The sequence below is a fragment of the Pseudophryne corroboree genome, chromosome 6 (genome assembly GCF_028390025.1).
Source record: "Pseudophryne corroboree isolate aPseCor3 chromosome 6, aPseCor3.hap2, whole genome shotgun sequence".
Lineage (NCBI taxonomy): Eukaryota > Metazoa > Chordata > Amphibia > Anura > Myobatrachidae > Pseudophryne > Pseudophryne corroboree.
In genome coordinates, this window is record NC_086449.1 from 238751271 (window position 1) to 238778606 (window position 27336).

General features: G+C 44.2%; 1 protein-coding gene across 1 annotated transcript in view; it reads left to right on the forward strand.

Moving 5' to 3' along the window:
- RHCG (Rh family C glycoprotein) overlaps nt 1–27336 on the forward strand; it is a 135877-nt gene that overhangs the window by 64080 nt on the left and 44461 nt on the right. Inside the window, exon 3 of the mRNA XM_063930395.1 lies at nt 18250–18400. Coding sequence (XP_063786465.1) covers nt 18250–18400 — 151 coding nt within the window. The remainder of the gene's footprint in view (nt 1–18249; nt 18401–27336) is intronic.

Here is a 27336-nt window from a genome sequence, read left to right on the forward strand (position 1 = left end):
GCATGGAACCTCCCGTATTGGAGAGTCTCGTAAGAGGCCACCATCTTTCCCAAAAGGCGAATGCAGTGATGAACTGACACCCGGGCTGGCTTCAGGACATCCCGGACCATTGTTTGTATGACCAACACCTTTTCCTGCGGAGAAACACCCTCTGCACTTCTGTGTCGAGGATCATCCCCAGAAAAGACAACCTCTGGGTCGGTTCCAAATGTGACTTTGGGAGATTCAGAATCTAACCATGGACTCTGAGTAGGTGCGTTGTGAGAACAATGGACTGTAACAGCTTCTCCTTGGACGAAGCCTTTATCAGCAGATCGTCCAGATATGGAATGATGTTCACCCCTTGTTTGCGGAGGAGAACTATCATCTCTGCCATCACCTTGGTGAACACCCTCGGTGCTGTTGAGAGGCCAAATGGCAGGGTCTGGAACTGGAAATGACAGTCCAATAATGCGAAACGGAGATAAGCCTGATGTGGCAGCCATATCGGAATGTGGAGGTACGCATCCTTGATATCCAGGGAGACCAGGAATTCCCCCTCTTCTAGACCTGATATCCCCGCCCTGAGAGACTCCACCTTGAGTTTGAACTCCTTTAGAAAGGGGTTCAGTGATTTTAGGTTCAGAATGGGCCTGACTGAACCAGCCGGTTTTGGTACCACGAATAGGTTTGAATAGTAACCTGTGGTTTGTAAAATGAGGAGGAACTGGTACAATGACCTGTGCCTCCACCAACTTCTGGACAGCTTCCTGTAGTACAGTTCTGTCTGCCAGTAGAACTGGCAAGCCTAATTTGAAAAATCGGTGAGGAGGGAGATTTTGAAATTCCAGCCTGTATCGCTGGGACAAAATATCTATCACCAAGGGATCCAGGCTGGACGATCCCCAGATGTGACTGAACTGTTTGAGTCTCGCCCTCCAGGCCGCGTGGTCCACCGTCATGCGGAGGACTTTGGCGTACCTGAAGCAGGCTTTTGTTCCTGTGAACCTGCAGCAGCAGGTTTCCTGGATTAACTCGACCTCCCATAAAGAAGGTATTGGACAGTTTGGCCTTTCTAGACTTGTTAGGCCGAAAGGACTGAGATGCTAATGAAGAGAAGTATTTCTTTGGAGCAGGAGCAGCTGAGGGAAGAAACGGAGACTTGCCCGTTGTAGCCGTGGATATCCACGCATCCAAAGCTTCCCCAAAGAGAGCCTGACCTGTGTAGGGTAGGGACTCCACACTTTTCCTGGATTCCGTGTCAGCAGACCACTGGCGCAGCCACAGTCCCCGTCGAGCTGAAACAGACATGGAAGAGATCCCCGCAGCCATGGAACCCAGGTCTTTCATGGATTCTACCATAAAACCTGCTGAATCGTGAATGTTACGCAAGAACAATTCAACATCCCCTCTATCCATCGTATCCAAATCCTCTAGTAAGGTAGCTGACCACTTTACTATAGCCCTTGCAATCCATGAACTAGCAATAGTGGGACGTGATATGGCCCCTGAAGCAGTGTACATTGATTTAAGTGTATTATCAATTTTTCTATCAGCCAGCACATTTAAGGCGGTAGATCCTGGAACAGGTAAAACCACCTTTTTGGAGAGTCTGGACACAGATGCGTCAACAATAGGTGGGTTTTCCCATTTTTTCCTATCCTCCTCAGGGAAAGAAAACGCTACGTGGACCCTTTTAGGGATCTGGAATGTTTTCTCCGGGTTTTCCCATGCTTTCTCAAATATAGCATTCAATTCCTTTGATGCAGGGGAGGTTAGCGAGGCTTTCTTATTTTCAGTGAAAAAAGCCTCCTCAACCTGCTCAGGTGTGGTATCATATATATTTATCACATCCCTGATAGCCTCTATCATTAATTGCACCCCCTTTGCAAGAGAGGCAGACCCCCGCAACACATCCCCATTACCATCTGTGGTATCAGAATCGGTATCCATGTCATCTTGCGTGATGTTAACAAGCGCACGTTTTTGGGGGTATATAGCGGGGCGTCCTGAGGTACCAGAATCGGGCCATACTGCCATGGAGTTCTGTAATACCTGGGTTGCAGACTCATTACTCGCAACCCTGTCAGAAATCTGAGTAATCCAAGATTTGATAGAGGAAAACCATTCAGGTTCCCTTGCTGGAATCTGTGCTAAACCTGTGCTATCCTGATTACATGGAATGGGATCATCCTGTGAGGACATATCCTCCGCAGCATATAACACAGTGTCCCTGGACATAGCTAAAGGAGACCACCAAACACTCCACACACAGGTGAGGGCAGACAGAGTCCCCCCCCCCACCCCCCAAGAATGGCAAGAGAGACACAGAGATTGGAGCCAACCCACAGAGCTTTTACCAAAGGGAGACCCCTTGTCAGCGCTGACTGTGCACCTTAATAGGACACACAGTCGTATTGCAACCTCCCCCCCCCCCCCCCCATCTACAACCCCCTGGTACCGTTTACAGATAGCTGGAGTTGCTGTGGAGGGACCTTTTTTCCTGATCAGCATTGTGCAGGCAGGAAAATGGCGCTGAAACACTGCTGGGTCCGCTCTGAGGAAAAGCTCCACCCCCTTAATGGCGCTGTCTTCCCACCCTCGTTCTGTTTATACTGGCCTGAGGATTTAGTGCTGGCTGAGATCCTGGGACCCCGACAGGCTTCTGGACCAGTGTAGGGTGTAGCGCTGGCTCAGGGCGCCCCTCACAGCGCCACACCATGTACCGCTGAGCCATCCCCGGAGCGCAGTTAATACTGCTCTCCTACCATGTTGCCGCCATCTTCACACCAACCTCCCGCTTGCTAGGGGCGTCGGTGTCTCACTCGCCACCGATTCTTCAGCTCTGCAAGGGGGTGGCGGCATGCTGCTGGGGCGAGCGGTCCCCTGTGGCGGAGAACGATCAGACCCCTCTGGAGCTCAGTGTCCAGTCAGCGGAGACAGTGGCTCAGACCCCGCAGGGCGGATACTGCTCCCCCCCTCAGTCCCTCGCTGCAGAGAGGCTGTTGCCAGCAGCCTCCCTGTAACACAAAAAACTCTAAAACAACATTTTACTAGGAAAACTCAGGAGAGCTCCCCTAGCTGTGACCGGCTCCTCCGGGCACATTTGGTAAGAGGGGCATAGAGGGAGGAGCCAGCCCACACTCTCAAACTCTTAAAGTGCCTATGGCTCCTAGTGGACCCATCTATACCCCATGGTACTAATGTGGACCCCAGCATCCTCTAGGACGTAAGAGAAATGTACTCTGACTTCCATTCCATCATGAAAGCATTCATTTTCTGTACCTCATTGTCTTACCGTACCTCTTTGTATCATATAATCCGCCTCTCATAAACTCTTCGGTGCCTTTTCCACATATTAGTTCTTGTTTAATTATATTTTGTATGCCTGCTGTGCATGTCAGCCATGTCTTGTCCCTTTCTCTCAGCAAAGTTACCGTCTCTCCTCCAAGTATCTTTTGCCCACTGCTTGTTCATTTGGCTCCCTGGCCGCATATCTACTCTCATTTCTCATGCCTCAATTTCCTATGCCTCATTTCTGCCCCCTTGTTTCTTCAGTCAAGTGTTCCCTTGCTTTGCACCACCAAAAACTTTTAAGAAAAAAATGTAATAAACTGTCCCACCATATCTCACACTTATTATTATCCTTTATTTATATGGCACCACAAGGGGTCTACGGCCACTTACATCTGGCATTTGTGTATCTGGCACTGTGGGCATACCTCCCAACTTTCCTCTTTATGAAAGAGGGACACACACGTGGTGAAGCCGCACGCGCTCTCAAAAGGGGGCATGGCCTATGAAAAGGGAGCGTGGCTTCGCGAGAGGAGCCACGATCGCGAGCCACGCCCCGTTTTCATCAGTGAGGGGGCATACCCAGCACTCCGTGAGTGGCTGGCATGTCCCCTCTCCTCCTGTCTCCACTGAATAGATGCTGTGCGCATGCGCACAGTATCTATTCAACGCTATGGGGCATATATGTATCTGGCACTGTGGGGCATATGTGTATCTGGCACTGTGGGGGCATTTGTCTATCTAGCACTGTGGGGCATTTGTGTATCTGGCACTGTGGGGCATATGTGTATCATGCAGTGTGGGGCATATGTGTATCTGGCAATGTGGGGGCATATCTGGCACTGTGATGGCATATCTGGCACTGTAGGAGCATATCTGGCACTGCTGGGGACATATGTGTATCTGGCATGGTGGGGGTGTATCTGGCACTGTTGGAGCATATGTGTATCTGGCACTGTGGGGGCATATCTGGCATATGTGTATCTGGCACTGTCGAAGCACATCTGGCACTGTAGAAGCACATCTGGCACTGCTGGGGACATATGTGTACCTGGCACGGTGGGAGCGTATCTGGCACTGTGGGGGCATATGTGTATCTGGCATTATTGGGGTCATATGTGTATCTGGCCCCCCATATGTGTATCACGCCCCCATTTCCATTGGCCATGCCCCATGTGGCATGTGTTCACACCCATTTTTTGATGCACACACAGTACCACTAAGAATTTTTTTCTACTTGCACCACTGGGTAGTGGAGACTGTCTCCAGCACTCCCAAGGACTCTGCAGTAGCCAGGAGCCAGGAGTGAGTCACATATGGTGGTGTTCGTGGTGGTGGTGTGTATGTGTGTGGGGGGTTAGTGTATAATAAAATTATGCTGGCCGGGTGAGGTGTTGTGCACACTGTCCCACTTGCTGTACTTTTTATTATATTGGGGGGGGGGGGGGTATTCTGTGTATATATGCAGCTATATTTGTGTGTATTAATGTCTATGTGTATGTGCAGAGGTATAATATATATATATATATATATACAGGTTGAGTCTCCCTTATCCAAAATGCTTGGGACCAGAGGTATTTTGGATATGGGATTTTTCCGTATTTTGGAATAATTGCATATAATAATGAGATATCATGGTGATGGGACCCAAATCTAAGCACAGAATGCATTTATGTTACATATACACCTTATACACACAGCCTGAAGGTCATTTTAGCCAATATTTTTTTATAACTTTGTGCATTAAACAAAGTGTGTCTACATTCACACAATTCATTTATGTTTCATATACACCCTATACACACAGCCTGAAGGTCATTTAATACAATATTTTTAATAACTTTGTGTATTAAACAAAGTTTGTGTACATTGAGCCATCAAAAAACAAAGGTTTCACTATCTCACTCTCACTCCAAAAAGTCCGTATTTCGGAATAATCCGTATTTCGGAATATTTGGATATGGGATACTCAACCTGTATATATATATATATATATATCAAGAAAAAATGGGGTACCCTACAGCGCTAAGTGAAAGATACAAAAAGCAGAACCTCAAGAAGAGCCTCCTGTTAGACGAGGTTCAGAAATAGCAATTTACATATAGATCTGAGGGCGCTAATGAGTAGTACTGTTAATACTATTAATTCATATTAACTTAAAACCAACTTTATTAAAACTCAATTTTTGTTTTAATTGTGTACATAAAATATACAAACGGCATCTGCACAGTTTCACAGAAATTAAATGAAATTCCAAGTCTTATCTGGTTTATATTCTATTTCTGAAGCAATTCTTTATCAGCATATATCCAGCATACAGCATAAATGGAGATACATGCCTGGAAAACCCAACGCGTTTCTTCCCTTCTGGGACTTCCTCAGGAGTACAGAATCGGATGCCCAATAACTTAAGGGAATCCTGAAGAAACATATACACTGCTGTATATATCGATTAAAATAGGTATAAAACCAGATTAATTGTAACAGGTGACCACTAGAGATGAGCGCCTGAAATTTTTCGGGTTTTGTGTTTTGGTTTTGGGTTCGGTTCCGCGGCCGTGTTTTGGGTTCGAACGCATTTTGGCAAAACCTCACCGAATTTTTTTTGTCGGATTCGGGTGTTTTTTTCAAAAAACACTAAAAAACAGCTTAAATCATAGAATATGGGGGTCATTTTGATCCCAAAGTATTATTAACCTCAAAAACCATAATTTACACTCATTTTCAGTCTATTCTGAATACCTCACACCTCACAATATTATTTTTAGTCCTAAAATTTGCACCGAGGTCGCTGTGTGAGTAAGATAAGCGACCCTAGTGGCCGACACAAACACCGGGCCCATCTAGGAGTGGCACTGCAGTGTCACGCAGGATGTCCCTTCCAAAAAACCCTCCCCAAACAGCACATGACGCAAAGAAAAAAAGAGGCGCAATGAGGTAGCTGTGTGAGTAAGATTAGCGACCCTAGTGGCCGACACAAACACCGGGCCCATCTAGGAGTGGCACTGCAGTGTCACGCAGGATGGCCCTTCCAAAAAACCCTCCCCAAACAGCACATGACGCAAAGAAAAAAAGAGGCGCAATGAGGTAGCTGTGTGAGTAAGATTAGCGACCCTAGTGGCCGACACAAACACCGGGCCCATCTAGGAGTGGCACTGCAGTGTCACGCAGGATGTCCCTTCCAAAAAACCCTCCCCAAACAGCACATGACGCAAAGAAAAAAAGAGGCGCAATGAGGTAGCTGTGTGAGTAAGATTAGCGACCCTAGTGGCCGACACAAACACCGGGCCCATCTAGGAGTGGCACTGCAGTGTCACGCAGGATGTCCCTTCCAAAAAACCCTCCCCAAACAGCACATGACGCAAAGAAAAAAAGAGGCGCAATGAGGTAGCTGACTGTGTGAGTAAGATTAGCGACCCTAGTGGCCGACACAAACACCGGGCCCATCTAGGAGTGGCACTGCAGTGTCACGCAGGATGTCCCTTCCAAAAAACCCTCCCCAATCAGCACATGATGCAAAGAAAAAGAAAAGAAAAAAGAGGTGCAAGATGGAATTGTCCTTGGGCCCTCCCACCCACCCTTATGTTGTATAAACAAAACAGGACATGCACACTTTAACCAACCCATCATTTCAGTGACAGGGTCTGCCACACGACTGTGACTGATATGACGGGTTGGTTTGGACCCCCCCCAAAAAAGAAGCAATTAATCTCTCCTTGCACAAACTGGCTCTACAGAGGCAAGATGTCCACCTCATCTTCACCCTCCGATATATCACCGTGTACATCCCCCTCCTCACAGATTATCAATTCGTCCCCACTGGAATCCACCATCTCAGCTCCCTGTGTACTTTGTGGAGGCAATTGCTGCTGGTCAATGTCTCCGCGGAGGAATTGATTATAATTCATTTTAATGAACATCATCTTCTCCACATTTTCTGGATGTAACCTCGTACGCCGATTGCTGACAAGGTGAGCGGCGGCACTAAACACTCTTTCGGAGTACACACTTGTGGGAGGGCAACTTAGGTAGAATAAAGCCAGTTTGTGCAAGGGCCTCCAAATTGCCTCTTTTTCCTGCCAGTATAAGTACGGACTGTGTGACATGCCTACTTGGATGCGGTCACTCATATAATCCTCCACCATTCTATCAATGTTGAGAGAATCATATGCAGTGACAGTAGACGACATGTCCGTAATCGTTGTCAGGTCCTTCAGTCCGGACCAGATGTCAGCATCAGCAGTCGCTCCAGACTGCCCTGCATCACCGCCAGCGGGTGGGCTCGGAATTCTGAGCCTTTTCCTCGCACCCCCAGTTGCGGGAGAATGTGAAGGAGGAGATGTTGACAGGTCGCGTTCCGCTTGACTTGACAATTTTGTCACCAGCAGGTCTTTCAACCCCAGCAGACCTGTGTCTGCCGGAAAGAGAGATCCAAGGTAGGCTTTAAATCTAGGATCGAGCACGGTGGCCAAAATGTAGTGCTCTGATTTCAACAGATTGACCACCCGTGAATCCTTGTTAAGCGAATTAAGGGCTCCATCCACAAGTCCCACATGCCTAGCGGAATCGCTCCCTTTTAGCTCCTTCTTCAATGCCTCCAGCTTCTTCTGCAAAAGCCTGATGAGGGGAATGACCTGACTCAGGCTGGCAGTGTCTGAACTGACTTCACGTGTGGCAAGTTCAAAGGGCATCAGAACCTTGCACAACGTTGAAATCATTCTCCACTGCACTTGAGACAGGTGCATTCCACCTACTATATCGTGCTCAATTGTATAGGCTTGAATGGCCTTTTGCTGCTCCTCCAACCTCTGAAGCATATAGAGGGTTGAATTCCACCTCGTTACCACTTCTTGCTTCAGATGATGGCAGGGCAGGTTCAGTAGTTTTTGGTGGTGCTCCAGTCTTCTGTACGTGGTGCCTGTACGCCGAAAGTGTCCCGCAATTTTTCTGGCCACCGACAGCATCTCTTGCACGCCCCTGTCGTTTTTTAAAAAATTCTGCACCACCAAATTCAAGGTATGTGCAAAACATGGGACGTGCTGGAATTTGCCCATATTTAATGCACACACAATATTGCTGGCGTTGTCCGATGCCACAAATCCACAGGAGAGTCCAATTGGGGTAAGCCATTCCGCGATGATCTTCCTCAGTTGCCGTAAGAGGTTTTCAGCTGTGTGCGTATTCTGGAAAGCGGTGATACAAAGCGTAGCCTGCCTAGGAAAGAGTTGGCGTTTGCGAGTTGCTGCTACTGGTGCCGCCGCTGCTGTTCTTGCGGCGGGAGTCCATACATCTACCCAGTGGGCTGTCACAGTCATATAGTCCTGACCCTGCCCTGCTCCACTTGTCCACATGTCCGTGGTTAAGTGGACATTGGGTACAACTGCATTTTTTAGGACACTGGTGAGTCTTTTTCTGACGTCCGTGTACATTCTCGGTATCGCCTGCCTAGAGAAGTGGAACCTAGATGGTATTTGGTACCGGAGGCACACTGCCTCAATAAATTGTCTAGTTCCCTGTGAACTAACGGCGGATACCGGACGCACGTCTAACACCAACATAGTTGTCAAGGACTCAGTTATCCGCTTTGCAGTAGGATGACTGCTGTGATATTTCATCTTCCTCGCAAAGGACTGTTGAACAGTCAATTGCTTACTGGAAGTAGTACAAGTGGGCTTACGACTTCCCCTCTGGGATGACCATCGACTCCCAGCGGCAACAACAGCAGCGCCAGCAGCAGTAGGCGTTACACGCAAGGATGCATCGGAGGAATCCCAGGCAGGAGAGGACTCGTCAGAATTGCCAGTGACATGGCCTGCAGGACTATTGGCATTCCTGGGGAAGGAGGAAATTGACACTGAGGGAGTTGGTGGGGTGGTTTGCGTGAGCTTGGTTACAAGAGGAAGGGATTTACTGGTCAGTGGACTGCTTCCGCTGTCACCCAAAGTTTTTGAACTTGTCACTGACTTATTATGAATGCGCTGCAGGTGACATATAAGGGAGGATGTTCCGAGGTGGTTAACGTCCTTACCCCTACTTATTACAGCTTGACAAAGGGAACACACGGCTTGACACCTGTTGTCCGCATTTCTGGTGAAATACCTCCACACCGAAGAGCTGATTTTTTTGGTATTTTCACCTGGCATGTCAACGGCCATATTCCTCCCACGGACAACAGGTGTCTCCCCGGGTGCCTGACTTAAACAAACCACCTCACCATCAGAATCCTCCTGGTCAATTTCCTCCCCAGCGCCAGCAACACCCATATCCTCCTCATCCTGGTGTACTTCAACACTGACATCTTCAATCTGACTATCAGGAACTGGACTGCGGGTGCTCCTTCCAGCACTTGCAGGGGGCGTGCAAATGGTGGAAGGCGCATGCTCTTCACGTCCAGTGTTGGGAAGGTCAGGCATCGCAACCAACACAATTGGACTCTCCTTGTGGATTTGGGATTTCGAAGAATGCACAGTTCTTTGCTGTGCTGCTTTTGCCAGCTTGAGTCTTTTCATTTTTCTAGCGAGAGGCTGAGTGCTTCCATCCTCATGTGAAGCTGAACCACTAGCCATGAACATAGGCCAGGGCCTCAGCCGTTCCTTGCCACTCCGTGTGGTAAATGGCATATTGGCAAGTTTACGCTTCTCCTCCGACAATTTTATTTTAGGTTTTGGAGTCCTTTTTTTACTGATATTTGGTGTTTTGGATTTGACATGCTCTGTACTATGACATTGGGCATCGGCCTTGGCAGACGACGTTGCTGGCATTTCATCGTCTCGGCCATGACTAGTGGCAGCAGCTTCAGCACGAGGTGGAAGTGGATCTTGATCTTTCCCTAATTTTGGAACCTCAACATTTTTGTTCTCCATATTTTAATAGGCACAACTAAAAGGCACCTCAGGTAAACAATGGAGATGGATGGATTGGATACTAGTATACAATTATGGACGGGCTGCCGAGTGCCGACACAGAGGTAGCCACAGCCGTGAACTACCGCACTGTACTGTGTCTGCTGCTAATATATAGACTGGTTGATAAAGAGATAGTATACTCGTAACTAGTATGTATGTATAAAGAAAGAAAAAAAAACCACGGTTAGGTGGTATATACAATTATGGACGGGCTGCCGAGTGCCGACACAGAGGTAGCCACAGCCGTGAACTACCGCACTGTACTGTGTCTGCTGCTAATATATAGACTGGTTGATAAAGAGATAGTATACTCGTAACTAGTATGTATGTATAAAGAAAGAAAAAAAAACCACAGTTAGGTGGTATATACAATTATGGACGGGCTGCCGAGTGCCGACACAGAGGTAGCCACAGCCGTGAACTACCGCACTGTACTGTGTCTGCTGCTAATATAGACTGGTTGATAAAGAGATAGTATACTCGTAACTAGTATGTATGTATAAAGAAAGAAAAAAAAACCACGGTTAGGTGGTATATACAATTATGGACGGGCTGCCGAGTGCCGACACAGAGGTAGCCACAGCCGTGAACTACCGCACTGTACTGTGTCTGCTGCTAATATATAGACTGGTTGATAAAGAGATAGTATACTCGTAACTAGTATGTATGTATAAAGAAAGAAAAAAAAACCACGGTTAGGTGGTATATACAATTATGGACGGGCTGCCGAGTGCCGACACAGAGGTAGCCACAGCCGTGAACTACCGCACTGTACTGTGTCTGCTGCTAATATATAGACTGGTTGATAAAGAGATAGTATACTCGTAACTAGTATGTATGTATAAAGAAAGAAAAAAAAAACACGGTTAGGTGGTATATACAATTATGGACGGGCTGCCGAGTGCCGACACAGAGGTAGCCACAGCCGTGAACTACCGCACTGTACTGTGTCTGCTGCTAATATATAGACTGGTTGATAAAGAGATAGTATACTCGTAACTAGTATGTATGTATAAAGAAAGAAAAAAAAACCACGGTTAGGTGGTATATACAATTATGGACGGGCTGCCGAGTGCCGACACAGAGGTAGCCACAGCCGTGAACTACCGCACTGTACTGTGTCTGCTGCTAATATAGACTGGTTGATAAAGAGATAGTATACTACTAATATTATATATACTGGTGGTCAGGTCACTGGTCACTAGTCACACTGGCAGTGGCACTCCTGCAGCAAAAGTGTGCACTGTTTAATTTTAATATAATATTATGTACTCCTGGCTCCTGCTATAACCTATAACTGGCACTGCAGTAGTGCTCCCCAGTCTCCCCCACAATTATAAGCTGTGTGAGCTGAGCAGTCAGACAGATATATAATATATATAGATGATGCAGCACACTGGCCTGAGCCTGAGCAGTGCACACAGATATGGTATGTGACTGACTGAGTCACTGTGTGTATCGCTTTTTTCAGGCAGAGAACGGATATATTAAATAAACTGCACTGTGTGTCTGGTGGTCACTCACTATATAATATATTATGTACTCCTGGCTCCTGCTATAACCTATAACTGGCACTGCAGTAGTGCTCGCCAGTCTCCCCCACAATTATAAGCTGTGTGAGCTGAGCAGTCAGACAGATATATATAATATTATTTATATATAGATAATAGATGATGCAGCACACTGGCCTGAGCCTGAGCAGTGCACACAGATATGGTATGTGACTGAGTCACTGTGTGCTGTGTATCGCTTTTTTCAGGCAGAGAACGGATTATAAATAAAACTGGTGGTCACTGGTCACTATCAGCAAAACTCTGCACTGTACTGAGTACTCCTAATGCTCCCCAAAATTAGTAAATCAAGTGTCTCTCTAATCTATTCTAAACGGAGAGGACGCCAGCCACGTCCTCTCCCTATCAATCTCAATGCACGTGTGAAAATGGCGGCGACGCGCGGCTCCTTATATAGAATCCGAGTCTCGCGATAGAATCCGAGCCTCGCGAGAATCCGACAGCGTCATGATGACGTTCGGGCGCGCTCGGGTTAACCGAGCAAGGCGGGAAGATCCGAGTCGCTCGGACCCGTGAAAAAAAACATGAAGTTCTGGCGGGTTCGGATTCAGAGAAACCGAACCCGCTCATCTCTAGTGACCACCTGACTCGATTCCATGTTAAAAAGGAATCCAAAAAGTACTGTCTCCGACTATGGTCTATTTGATGACCGGTGTTAAGGGGGGTACTCACGGAGCGATATTCTAAGCAATCTGACTAGATTGCTTAGAATTTAAGCATTATCGCTCCGTGTGTACCCCCTACAGCGATAGTGATGCGCAGCCCCGCGCATCGCTATCGCTGCTACTAGATTGGCCTGCAAGCAGGCCAATCTAGCGGGTCGCTCACTTCACCCGCTGGGTGAAATAAGCGCCCCCACCCCCCCGTCTCCCCCCGCACGCTCAGCACACATCGCGCTGTGCTGAGCGGCGGGAGAGATGTGTGCTGAGCGGTTCGCTCAGCACACATCTCTCCCACATCGGCCCGTCTATATGGGCCTTTAGGTACAAAAAATGTTTAACCCTGAACCTATAGATGGATCGCACACAGCTTCATGTGTTAGTAGCCTTACGGCTAATTTCCAATAGAGTCAATGTGATCCTCTCAGAGTTCAAGGTAACAAACTAACTAATTTGCTACTGCAATCAGATCTGAATTAGGCCCATTGTTTTTAAAAACTGCATCAGTCAATTATCTTAGTGAATAAGGAAGATGCAAACTGTTCAAACACATCCTTGCACTCATTATAGGATTAACTGAAATGAATTTACTGTATTCAATGTGCAAAATCACATACCAATAGATAATATTTTCTTACTCAGCACAAACATACACTATATGGCTGGTGGCCAAATCCAGGTATAGTTAATATAATTATTCACAAGGAGAGTTTGGGCCTATCCCTTATATGCAAATTGCTCTGAGATTCATCAAGGACCTAAATATGCTAAGTTTAAGGTTAATCATAGGATCATAGGAGAGGCAATGTTAACACCCTGAAGACTGGCTAATCATAAACCATCTGCTTTACAGGAAAAATTAACTTTGCCATGTGAGTAGGTGTATAATATCAGATATATATATATATATATATATATACATACTGTATGTATGTATATATAGATATATAGATATATATAGATATACAATAATGATATACATTGGCTTACACCAGTCTTTCCCTTCCCTTGCCTTCCCTACCTATCAAGTATTTTCTCTTCCCTACTCTTCCCATGCTTTCCTTTCTCTTCCTTCTTTTCTAAAGTATTGCTACAGATACAGTACCACTATGGTTGGGGGCAGTGCTGGATTTCCCACTAGGCACATGAGAAACATGCCTAGGACCGCAACTAGCATCAGACCTTTCGAGAGCCAAAATTCAGCCGCAGCTATTCTGGACACCAAAAAAAAAGACTTCTTCCCCATGATGCATCAGGGTAGTCTCCGGAGCATTTGCATGTGCAATTTGGGAGTCCAGAAGACAAACTGCTAAGGGCTTAATTCAGTATGGAACGCATCAGCGATGCATTCGCATACTGAAGCCCTTGTGCAGTGTGAGCACTTGCAGGAGCTGTACTGCGCGTGCGCACACAGTGACATGTGATGGCATCTTACTGATGCAAAAACCTCTGCCTGATTGACAGGCAGAGGCATTCGTGGGGTGAGCGGGGGCCTCGATGCAGCGCTTTTGGGGTGGCGTTGTGGCAGTGCAGTCCGGACAATGCAGGCATGCCTCAACCATTTTCAGGGTGTGCCATGGTGGCTGCGTGATGTCACACGCAGCCACTCGGAGCCAAATCATGGTGGTCCGCCATCTGCCTTCGCAGGTAGGGGGCTATCCTTATCATGCGAGCGCTTTGCTGCTTTGTAAAGCGTTCGCATGTTAGCGGGGGGAGGAGCACACGGCATGTGGGGCGGCCTTGCCCTGTGCTGGGCTGCCCCCCGTATGTTAGTGGAATGAGTTGTAGTTGTGCAAAAATACAACTCATACTGAATTAGGCCATAACTCCAAAGCTGGAAGTGGTAGAGGTTCACCAGAAACCTGGGGTGGTGGACAGGAGGGCGCCCAATATAATATTGTGTCTAGGGGTAGCCCATTGGCATTTCTATGATGGGTGCAATGCTGGCGGTGCATGCGTACAGCGTCTATTTAATGGAGACGGAGGGACTAGGGGCATGCCAGCAGCTCACAGAGCGCTGAGCATGCCCCCTCAGTGACAGAAAATGGGGGTGTGGTTCGCAATTGCAGCACTGTGGCGAGGCCACACCCTTTCATATAGCCCACTTCCCTTTTTCAGTCCCGCTGGAATCCCGCTCCAAGCTTTTAAAATGTTGGGAGATATGTTTTACAGGCGTATTGTTACAGAGGAATTACTATCATTGTAGGGATCTGGAATTGTGACCACATTATGTCATACTTGCCTACATTCGAATTCTACTCTCCGGGAGAAGTGTTCGGGATGCGGGAGTGTTGCCTATTTTTCCGGGGGTGTGGGAGACTACCCAAAAAATTGTGCATTCCCACTAGAGATGAGCGGGTTCGGTTCGTTGAGATCCGAACCCCCCCGAACTTCACCTATTTTACACGGTTCCGAGGCAGCCTCGGATCTTCCCGCCTTGCTCGGTTAACCCGAACGCGCCCGAACATCATCATCCCGCTGTCGGATTCTCACGAGATTCGTATTCTATATAAAGAGCCGCGCATCGCCGCCATTTTCACTCGTGCATTGGAGAGTGAATGGAGAGGACATGGCTGCGTTCTCTGCCTGAATAGCTCCGTAATCTGTGCTCAGTGTGCTGCAAATATCTGTGCTCAGTGTGCTGCAAATATCTGTGCTCAGTGTGCTGAAAATATATACGTTCTCTGCCTGAAAACGCTCCATATCTGGGCTCAGTGTGCTGCAAATATCTGTGCTCAGTGTGCTTTATTGTGGGGACTGGGGACCACCAGTATAATAGTAGTACAGTACAGTAGGCCATTGCTGTATCTTGCAGCTCTGTGTCACTGCAAGTATCCATTCCATATCTGTGCTGCATTTTTGTGAGCAGTATATATAGTATTACAGTGCAGCATTTTGGTGACCAGCAGTATATAGTTGTACAGTAGGCCATTGCTGTATCTTGCAGCTCTGTGTCACTGCAAGTATCCATTCCATATCTGTGCTGCATTATTGTGAGCAGTATATAGTAGGACAGTGCAGTATTTTGGTGACCAGCAGTATACATATATAGTACAGTACAGTAGGCCATTGCTGTATCTTGCAGCTCTGTGTCACTTCTAGTATCTTGATCATTGATCAATATCTGCTGCATTGTTGTGACCAGTATGTATACTGTACTGTGCGACGTGTGTTATACACCTGGTGATTACTGATTATCATGCATCCTGTAATCTGTACTGAGCGATGTGTGAGATACACCTGGGGATTATACACCCTATATACTGTACTGTGCGACGTGTGTTATACACCTGGTGATTACTGATTATTATACATCCTGTAATCTGTACTGAGCGATGTGTGAGATACACCTGATGATTATACACCCCATATTATTATTATTATTATCCTTTATTTATATGGTGCCACAAGGGTTCCGCAGCGCCCAATTACAGAGTACATAAATAATCAAACAGGAAAACAGCAACTTACAGTTGATGACAGTATAGGACAAGTACAGGGTAAATAAACATAGTTACATCAGCAGATGACACTGGATTAACTATCAGGTGGCAGAAGACTGCTGGATGTGGTACAGTTGAAGATTATTAAAATAAGACAAAGGATAAGCACATGAGGGAAGAGGGCCCTGCTCGTGAGAGCTTACAATCTAAAGGGGAGGGGTAGACAGACATGGGTGACACAGATGGGGTACATAGAGCATGTGGAACAGAGGGTTAGGATGAGATTTGGCTGGGTTTGGTGAAGAAGTGGACCCCCAGAAGGCACAAGTCAATACTTAACATTGCAACATTTTACTGGGCTATGCAGGAGAAAATTAAAAATAGGGGGAAATAAAAATTAAAAAAAAGAATCGATTACTTCTACCGCTTTCAAAAGGTCAATGGAAGCTGAAATAATGGACAACTACCTCATGGAAGCCAGATACCGTATACCAAACAGTACTTAGCAGAGTTTGGAATGAGTGCTTATGAAATACCGTAACATTTTGTCATAATATTTCAGAAACTGCATGGCTGGTCTCTTGCACTCTTTTGCTCTAATACACCACCTGCTTTAGGATTTATATTCAAAAACATTATGTCTCAATAATCCCAAAAACGTCAGTCTTCTTGGAAAGTGGTTTGTTCCTTTGTAAGGGAAAGAGAACAAACGTTCTCAAACAACGGTTTCTCAATTTCTTTTTCCTCTGGGAAGGGATTGTGGATTCGCAGGAATATCTGAGCATTTCTGTAATCAGAAAGCAGCGACTTTCTACAAATGTTTACGAATAATTCCAGTGATTTTGTCATTTTCTTCCAGTGATTTGGACCAATAATACCATTGATTAGAACAAATAGTTCCTGTGATTTTGTCATTTTCTTCCAATGATTTGGACCAATAATACCATTGATTAGAACAAATAATTCCTGTGATTTTGTCATTTTCTTCCAGTGATTTGGACCAATAATACCATTGATTAGAACAAATAATTATTGTGATTTTGTCATTTTCTTCTAGTGATTTGGACCAATAATACCATTGATTAGAACGAATAATTCCTGTGATTTTGTCATTTTCTTCCAGTGATTTGGACCAATAATACCATTGATTAGAACGAATAATTCCTGTGATATTGAGGTGTTTGTGTCGCTTAGCTTAGCCGTCCAGCGACCACAGTGCACCTCTTTTTCTCTTTTCTTTGCATCATGCGCTGTTTGGGGACTATTTTTTTAAGTGCCATCCTGTCTGACACTGCAGTGCCACTCCTAGATGGGACAGGTGTTTGTGCCGGCCACTTGGGTCGCTTAGCTTAGTCGTCCAGCGACCTTGGTGCACCTCTTTTTTTCTTTGCATCATGTGCTGTTTGGGGACTATTTTTTTAAGAGCCATCCTGTCTGATACTGCAGTGCCACTGCTAGATGGGCCAGGTGTTTGTGCCGCCCACTTGGGTCGCTTAGCTTAGTCATTCAGCGACCTTGGTGCAAATGTTAGGACTAAAAATAATATTGTGAGGTGTGAGGTGTTCAGAATAGACTGGAAATGAGTGGAAATTATGGTTATTGAGGTTAATAATACTATGAGATCAAACTTACCCCCAAATTCTATGATTAAAGCTGTTTTTGAGGGTTTTTTTTTTAAAAACACCCGAATCCGACAAAAAAAATTCAGGGAGTTTTTGCCAAAACGCGTCCGAATCCAAAACACGGCCGCGGAACCGAATCCAAAACCAAAACACAAAACCCGAAAAATTTCCGGTGCACATCTCTAGTTCCCACAGGATTCAGGAGAGTGGGCAAGTATGCATTATGTGGCATTCAGAATCAGGCCATCTATTTGCACAGATGTGTACTTATTATGAATGTAATAATTATACTATTTATATAGCGCTTGTCTCCTGATATGACTGAAAGGGGTATATTTACTAAATGGGGGGGGGGATTTAAGAGTGTAGATGCTGCCCATAGCAACCAATCAGAGTCTAGCTGCTATAGAAGGTTCTAGATAAATGCAAAATAGAATCTGGTTGCTATAGGCAACATCTACACTTGTAACTTATTTTGCATGAAAATCCTAATTTAACAGAATTGGGGGGGGGGGGGGGGGGTTTGTTCATAAAAAGAATAATAATCTGTAATAATTCCCACGTGCAGAAAATCCTGATAGGGCCAAAGTTAAACAAAACATGTTTGTGGTGCACTATACTTGCGTGACAAAAACAGCAGCATATTTTTATAGCATTCTATTGTTTTGCACATTACAATCAACATTTACCTGTACTTTGCCTTTATCTTGCATAGTATAGAGTCCAGAGCTGAATATTCCATGGATTGTAAAAATACTGTTTTTGATCTTTTTCAGCCTCATCAACGCTGATTTCGCTGTGGGATCCGTATGTATTGCCTTTGGTGCACTCCTAGGCAAAGTTAGCCCTGTACAAGTGATGGTGATGACCTTGTTTCAAGTCACCCTCTATGCAGTGAATGAATATGTCCTTCTAAATAAGCTTCATGTAAGATATACTATATCTCTCATTTTCTTTTTTATGTATATGAACCTGTAGCAATCCTGTTCTGACATAGTGTGACCTAAAGCAACAGTCACCATAATGCAGCCTACTAATGCACTAACACAAGTGGCATTACTGAGGTGGGAGGTCTCCTGGTGACTTGCATTCACGTGAATTCTTACTCCTCCCACATAATAGCTATTTTACTGTTTGTAGGTGATTGATTCACTTTTGGAAATACAGTTTTATTATGCTACTGTATATATAGAAACCTCAATAACCCCAACGGGGTGTGGTATGCATGCCCGGTGGTCAGGAGACCGCCGGTCAGCATACCAACGTAGCAGAATCCCGGCAGGGGGTGGTAAGTGCAGCAAGCCCCTTGCGGGCTCGATGCTGGCGCCATGCTGCGGGCTAGGTGGCGACCTACGGTCACCACGGGTTCTATTCCTACTCTATGGGTGTCATGGAATAGTCCCAGTTGGTCAGCATGCCGACTGTCAGGATTGTGAGGGGGCGGGATGTAGGGGGAGGTTATGTGACTGTCGGTCTCCTGACGCCGTTCACATAACTACATCCCGTCCCAACGCTTTTTTTTGTCATCTTAGTTCCTGTAAATCGTTCATGGATTAAGCTGCATTTTCTCATGCTTTAATGGGATTTAGGGCCCGATTCAGAGTTGCAAGCAAAGCCAAAAAGCACAATACTGGGCAAAACCATGTTGTACTGAAGGTGAGGCTGATATAACGTGCAGAGAGATTTTGATTTGGGTGCGTTATATTGTTTCTCTGCAGGGTAAATACTGTCTACTTTTGATTTTAACCCACAAATACTGGACAGCTTTATTTTCACACTGCAATTTAGATTTCAGTTTTAACACACACCACCCAAATCTAACTAGCTCTGCACATGTTATATCTGCCCCACCTGCAGTGCAGTAGATTATGGGAAAAGGGAAAATGGAAATCCTCTGCACTAGACTTTTATCAGATTGAAAATGCTTCAAATAGACGATACAGTTCCCCAATTTAAATATTATGGATCAATTCATGATACTATTTAAGGGGTGCTGCCATAGACAAAAAAGTTGAAGAAAAACACTGGAAAGGAAAGGTTTGTCTCTTCGTTGGAGCACTTATGGAAAGAAGGTAAGTATAATTAAAATTTAACTTTTAATGTCATAAATTAAAATGCCTGATAATGTGAAAAATTGCAAGACAAAAATTATAATCAATGAATAAAAATCAATATCAAATTCACTAATGAGTCTTTATTGTATTAATATCACTTTCGTGTGTATGCAAAGATTCCTGAAACCAACCTCAAAATTGTCGACTACTGGAATTATACCCTTATTCACTGAGGTACCCTATGAATTGCCTGACATTATTTATTTCAGGTTGCAGGGTGGTATATAACAGTGTCTAACAGTTGGTGTAGGGGTATATATTTAAACCCTTATTCTATATTTATGGTTTTGCGTACATACATGGAATCTGCCATGCCAATTCTATACATGGGGAATGAGCTGTTGATTCTTCAATAATACTTGAGTCAATGCCATCCGACACCATTGGAATATATTCCCAAGTATATGATATAATTTAATTCATGTTTATGGGACAGGTATCTCAATGTTAAATCCCCGTGGCAGGGCAATTTGCATTAATAGATTTTGCTGATATTAAGACTGTCTCTAGAGATTGATTGGAACTCTCTCTTGTGCCTTAATCCTGTACGTGAATATCAGATGAGCGTATTGCTCTAAATTGCCTGAAATAGAATGTAACGTACTATTTGTGGTTTTCTAGTTACTTAGGCCCTCATTCCGAGTTGATCGCTCGCAAGGCGAATTTAGCAGAGTTGCTCACGCTAAGCCTACGCCTACTGGGAGTGTATCTTAGCTTCTTAAAATTGCGACCGATGTATTCGCAATATTGCGATTACAAACTACTTAGCAGTTTCAGAGTAGCTTCAGACTTACTCGTCATCTGCGTTCAGTTCAGTGCTTGTCGTTCCTGGTTTGACGTCATAAACACACCCAGCGTTCGCCCAGACACTCCCCCGTTTCTCCGGCCACTCCTGCGTTTTTCGCGGAAACGGTAGCGTTTTTATCCACACGCCCATAAAACGGCCTGTTTCCGCCCAGTAACACCCATTTCCTGTCAATCACACTACGTTCGCCAGAGCGAAGAAAAAGCCGTGAGTAAAAATACTATCTTCATTGTAAAATTACTTGGCGCAGTCGCAGTGCGAATATTGCGCATGCGTACTAAGCGGAATTTCACTGCGATGCGAAGAAAATTACCGAGCGAACGACTCGGAATGAGGGCCTTTGTTCCCAATTACTATATTATTTAGTGTGATTGGGAATCGGGAGCTGTAAGGCTGCTGTAGTTATCAACAGTATTATATAGGATGTATTGGAATACAGTAAGCCTAATCATGCCGCACATTTAACAGGGCTATTATCATTTGTAATAAAGGCATACTGTAACACACTGGTGCTAATCATATAACTGTTGCATTCATTATCTTTCATAGTGTGAATGCAACTGATCCCATAAATTATACAATATAACTTTACTATCGTTATATCATACAGCTTGATTAGAGTTAAATATTCTCAAAATGTTAAGCAGACATGAGCTATTCACTCTGCTCACTCACTGTATTAGGTATCTCTAATCAATGTTGGAATACTGCCACAGATTACCAATTGTAATTCTTAATATCTAATTTCATATGGTGTGGCTTTAAGTAGCCCATTAGGGGACGTGATAGGGGACGTAATTAAACATCTTAGAATGAGAGACCTCATGACCGCAAAACTATGCTGCAATTGGCTCTTCCAGCCGTTATAACCTCTCTGAACAGGGCGATCGGGTTTGCCCTGACGAAGCTTATGTGAAACGTGCATGTGGGCGTTTCAGAGCGGCGCTAGCACGCCAGCTCATTCACTATGTGTTAACACTAATAGGAATATGTATGTGCAATATTTTACCTGATTTAAGAGAATCATAATATCGAGTGTACTACATGGAGCACGATTGAGAGATAGGGTAGCAGATGGGAAAAGTGCCTGCTGAAACTACTTATATATGGCAATACCCGTTTAATAGTGGGATTTCTATGTTAAGCAAGAGGGAGAGCTGTATCTTTATCATACCAACATGAGCATATCTTGCTGAACCGAATTAATATATCATATAGGTTCATTCTGACACACATTGGAGAGCCTTTATAGAATCAATAGATACAGTGTATGATCTATACTTATTTAATAGAAAAAGCGCAATTGTTAGAGCTGCATTTCTGACATGCAAATGCAAACATACTCCGTAGCATTGCATTAGTATACTATATAGATCCATTCTGCAGCGTTTTAGAGCGGCGCCAACACGCCAGCTCACTCCCTGTGTGGTAACACCAATATGAACCACTATTATATGTGTGCAATATAAATAAATACAGTAAATGACTTACTTCTATTTAATAGAAAAAGTCTATATGTTGGAGCCGTGTCTCTGACACGTAGATGCAAGCAAGAGGGAGAGCTGTATCTTTAACATACCAACATGAGCATATCTTGCTGAACCGAATCAATATATCATATAGGTTCATTCTGACACACATTGGAGAGCCTTTATATAACCAATTGATACAGTGTATGATCTATACTTATTTAATAGAAAAAGCGCAATTGTTAGAGCTGCATTTCTGACATGCAAATGCAAATATACTCTGTAGCATTGCATCAGTATACTATATAGATCCATTCTGCGGCGTTTTAGAGCGGCGCCAACACGCCAGCTCACTCCCTGTGTGGTAACACCAATATGAACCACTATTATATGTGTGCAATATAAATAAATACAGTAAATGACTTACTCCTATTTAATAGAAAAAGTCTATATGTTGGAGCCGTGTCTCTGACACGTAGATGCAAGTATATCCTGCAGTATTGTATCAGCATAACATATAGATTTACCTTGCCATCTGCCTGCAATATTTTATGTAATAAACAGACACAGTGAACAACCTGTGCCTGTTCAATGGTAAAAAACTTGTAACTATAATCGCAACTGTTGCAACCTTCGGGACAGCAACAAAATAGATACATTGGAAAGGAGCTAATGGGCTACTTAAAGCCACACCATATGAAATGAGATATTAAGAATTACAATTGGTAATCTGTGGCAGTATTCTAACATTGATTAGAGATACCTAATACAGTGAGTGAGCTGAGTGAATAGCTCATGTCTGCTTAACATTTTGAGAATATTTAACTCTAATCAAGCTGTATGATATAACGATAGTAAAGTTATATTGTATAATTTATGGGATCAGTTGCATTCACACTATGAAAGATAATGAATGCAACAGTTATATGATTAGCACCAGTGTGTTACAGTATGCCTTTATTACAAATGATAATAGCCCTGTTAAATGTGCGGCATGATTAGGCTTACTGTATTCCAATACATCCTATATAATACTGTTGATAACTACAGCAGCCTTACAGCTCTCGATTCCCAATCACACTAAATAATATAGTAATTGGGAACAAAGTAACTAGAAAACCACAAATAGTACGTTACATTCTATTTCAGGCAATTTAGAGCAATACGCTCATCTGATACTCACGTACAGGATTAAGGCACAAGAGAGAGTTCCAATCAATCTCTAGAGACAGTCTTAATATCAGCAAAATCTATTGATGCAAATTGCCCTGCCACGGGGATTTAACATTGAGATACCTGTCCCATAAACATGAATTAAATTAAATCATATACTTGGGAATATATTCCAATGGTGTCGGATGGCATTGACTCAAGTATTATTGAAGAATCAAAAGCTCATTCCCCATGTATAGAATTGGCATGGCAGATTCCATGTATGTACGCAAAACCATAAATATAGAATAAGGGTTTAAATATATACCCCTACACCAACTGTTAGACACTGTTATATACCACCCTGCAACCTGAAATAGATGTCAGGCAATTCATAGGGTACCTCAGTGAATAAGGGTATAATTCCAGTAGTCGACAATTTTGAGGTTGGTTTCAGGAATCTTTGCACACACACACACGAAAGTGATATTAGTACAATAAAGACTCATTAGTGAATTTGATATTGATTTTTATTCATTGATTCTAATTTTTGTCTTGCAATTTTTCACATTATCAGGCATTTTAATTTATGACATTAAAAGATAAATTTTAATAATACTTACCTTCTTTCCACCTGCAGTGCAGCATGGTTGTGCACAGTTGTGAGTCTTTTGGCTTTGCTTGCAACTCTGAATTAGGCCCTTAGGCCGCACATTTATACTGGGAATGCAGTCTTACTATTTTTAGTGTGGTATGCAAGTTAGACAGTTAAAAGATAGACAGTCATGAGGTCAACACCATATGGCCGACAGTCAAAAGTCTGACAGGGTCAAAAGTCCAACAGTCAAAAAGTCAACAGTCAAAAGGTAGAAGTAAAAAGTCCGATAGGGTCAAAAGTTCGACAGTCAAAAGGTTGGCAGGATCAAAATGTCAACACAAAAAAATAGTTTCTTTGTGTTTTTAAACTTTTTCCCCCAAAATTTGTCAAATTTGTTCGCTCACCACGCTTTGACCTTTTGACCTTGTTGGACTTTTGACTATCGACCATATGATTTCGAATTACTGACTGTCTATCTTTTAACTGTTTATGAACCGCCTCCCTTGTTATGCTTGGACAGCACTGCTATATGCCACTACGCTGAGTAGTAATTAAACACCTAAAGGTGGATGTCCACCTGTAATATATAACAAACCATAACACACTTCATTTATGAAGTACAGACACAGAAGCATAGATATGGTGAAAAGAGGAGTTGAAATTTATTTAAAAGCAAAGACAGTGGTGGCAGAGAAGCACGGTCAAAAAGCTCAGGTCCAGTCAGACACATAACACACTACCCAAGCTACAAAAGGGGAGTCATAATCACTATGCTTTTACAAACATGGGGTCTATTTACTAATCCTTGGATGGAGATAAAATGGACGGAGATAAAGTACAGGTTGAGTATCCCTTATCCAAAATGCTTGGGACCAGAGCTATTTTGGATACCGGATGTTTCCGTATTTTGGAATAACTGCATACCATAATGATATATCATGGCGATGGGACCTAAATCTAAGCACAGAATGCATTTATGTTTTATATACACCTTATACACACAGCCTGAAGGTCATTTTAGCCAATATTTTTTATAACTTTCTGCATTAAACAAAGTGTATCTACATTCACACAATTCATTTATGTTTCATATACACCTTATACACACAGCCTGAAGGTCATTTAATACAGTATTTTTAATAACTGTGTGTATTAAACAAAGTTTGAACATTGAGCCATCAGAAAACACTATCTCACTCTCACTCAAAAAGTCCGTATGTCGGAATATTCCGTATTTTGGATATTTGGATATGGGATACTCAACCTGTACCAGCCACTCCGTGTCTAACTACCATGTCACTGGCTGTGTTTGAAAAATGACAATTAGGAGCTGATTGGCTGGTGCTTTATCTCCGTCCACTTTATCTCCATCCAGGGCTTAGTAAATAGACCCCATTGTCACCATCCCCTTGCAGATTTACCTCTATATGAGACCCCCAAAAGAGTGGTGTATCAAAAACTCCATACGGGTGTTATTCCCAACTAACCCTAGCACGGAATGTGCTTGAATCATGTTTACAGCCACTGAGTGCCGTGCTATACTATGAAAAGTGAGGTTCCACACTGAAACTGCTGCTGCCACCAGACACTTAAGCTAACAGCCTCAATTATCACCACCAGATACTACCCCTACAATGCTTCACACAAACCACAGAACAAGTGATCTATAAAAAAATCAAGGCCCTTCTCTGCTAAGTGTACATCATCCGGCCCATAAAGGTCTTTCTATCTCAACATGTGATGGGAGGTGGTCAGACTACTCTTCTGCCTCACAAAATAGCCGACAGTTGCATAAACCTCCAGCACCTCCAAAATAATATCAGACCACACCTAATGAATACCAGTCCAATACAAATGCAGCCAAGATAGGTCATCCTTAATGACTGGGACTGCCTTCCCAGACAGTTACCACCAATATGCAGGATGGCAAGCCGGGACACACTAAAACTACCAGCAGACCATGCAATCTGGACCAGCAGAGCCCTGCCTACCCAACCAACAGACAAAATAAGTATTAGGAAACAGACTCGTATGCAGGCTGCAGCATGCATGGCCACCCAGAGGGGCCCACCATCCACACAATAAGCTATCAAAAATCATGCCTTTAGAAAGGAAGCCAAACAGTACAATCCCGGGCAATCACCGAGTGCTGGCAAAGAGATTAAATACCCCTTAACTTATCTGCCTTGGACAACTTGCATAAAAGGGAATCAGGACCAGGGGTCTATTTACTAAGCCTTGGACGGAGGTAAAGTGGATGAAGATAAAGTACTAGTCTATCAGCTCCTAACTGCCATGTTATAAGCTGTGTTTGAAAAATGGCAGTTAGGAGCTGGTTGGTTGGTACTTAAGGGGTCTATTACTAAGCCTTAGATGGAGATAAATTGCACGGTGATAAAGTACCAGCCAATCGGCTCCTAACTGTCATTTTTCAAACCCTGCCTGTGACATAGTAGTTAGGAGCTGATTGGCTGGTACTTTAGCTCCATCTACTTTATCTCCATTCAAGGCTTAGTAAATAGACCTCTTTATCTCTGCCCACTTTATCTCCACCCAAGGCTTAAGCTGCCCATACACATAAAGATTTATTGTCTGACCTGGCTGGTTGGAACAAAAATCTGGTAATTGATGGGAGCAAATAACAACTGACAATTTAGTTGGCGTGACCTTGTTAAAATGGGGATGGCCTCATTAAAATGGGCATGGCCTCCCAGGAAAAGACTACCTTACACCCCAATTTTTGACCCTGAATCAACAGACCTTGGCCACCACAGGAAAAAAAAAAATTCCACCATATTAAGCCCCACACAGTAATGCCCCTTGCACCATATTATGCCTCCTGCACCACTGTTAGGGTCTCCTGCCCTGTGCTGCCACGTCGTCATGGCAACCGGGAAACAAGTGCTAGCGGAGTAACCTGAGCGCAGCTGATACTCCGGTTCGGGTCTTTTGCTGTGCAGTGGTTACAGGCTCTGTGCACGGCAGGGGATCCGGTGCTGGTTTTTGTGCTCACAGTCTGTGAGGTCTGAGTGGGGCGTGGACAGCACCTGCTTTATAAGGCCTCTTCTCAGGTTAAGCAGATGCTGCTGAATCTTTGTTGGTTAGTCAGTTCCTGAAAGTTAGCCAGTACTGTGTAGCTTTGTATTTGTTGTTGCTTACTGCAAATAGGCCTGGGGATTTGGTACTACACTCTGCCAATCCAGACCTAGCAGTAAGACTGGAGTCAGTCGTTTAACCTGCTGGGGTTCTTTTGCTACTCTGTGAACTTAGCAGGTTTGCGGCTGTATTCTCAGACTGCCTGCCTAAATCCTGTCTCACTGTGCAAGGTGTTCAGGTATTCAGTTTAGTGGCAGTAAGCTGAACCTGTGCACTGCAAGTGAGGATTAGGATTGTGGAGACTCTCCTTGTGTCTATCATTCCATCTCTGACCAAGGAGTTACTGCCACACCCGTTGGTAACCCTTTAGGGTTTTGCTGTTGCCCTTAGCAACAGCATTTCGGGTTCTCTACGTATTAAAACACAACATCTTGCTTTTTTCATCTGAGCATTCCTAATAATAGGGAGACACCCAGTTTCTTAGCCTCTGGGCTTCTCTGTTCACTTTGTGTTTATTTTGTTACCCTATCACCTTCTGTGTACGTAATGTCATATTCTCCAGTCTGTCTGTGAGTTCATTTGTTTTGCATCCCTATCCGTTCAGACACCAGTACATTCCTGCAGGCACT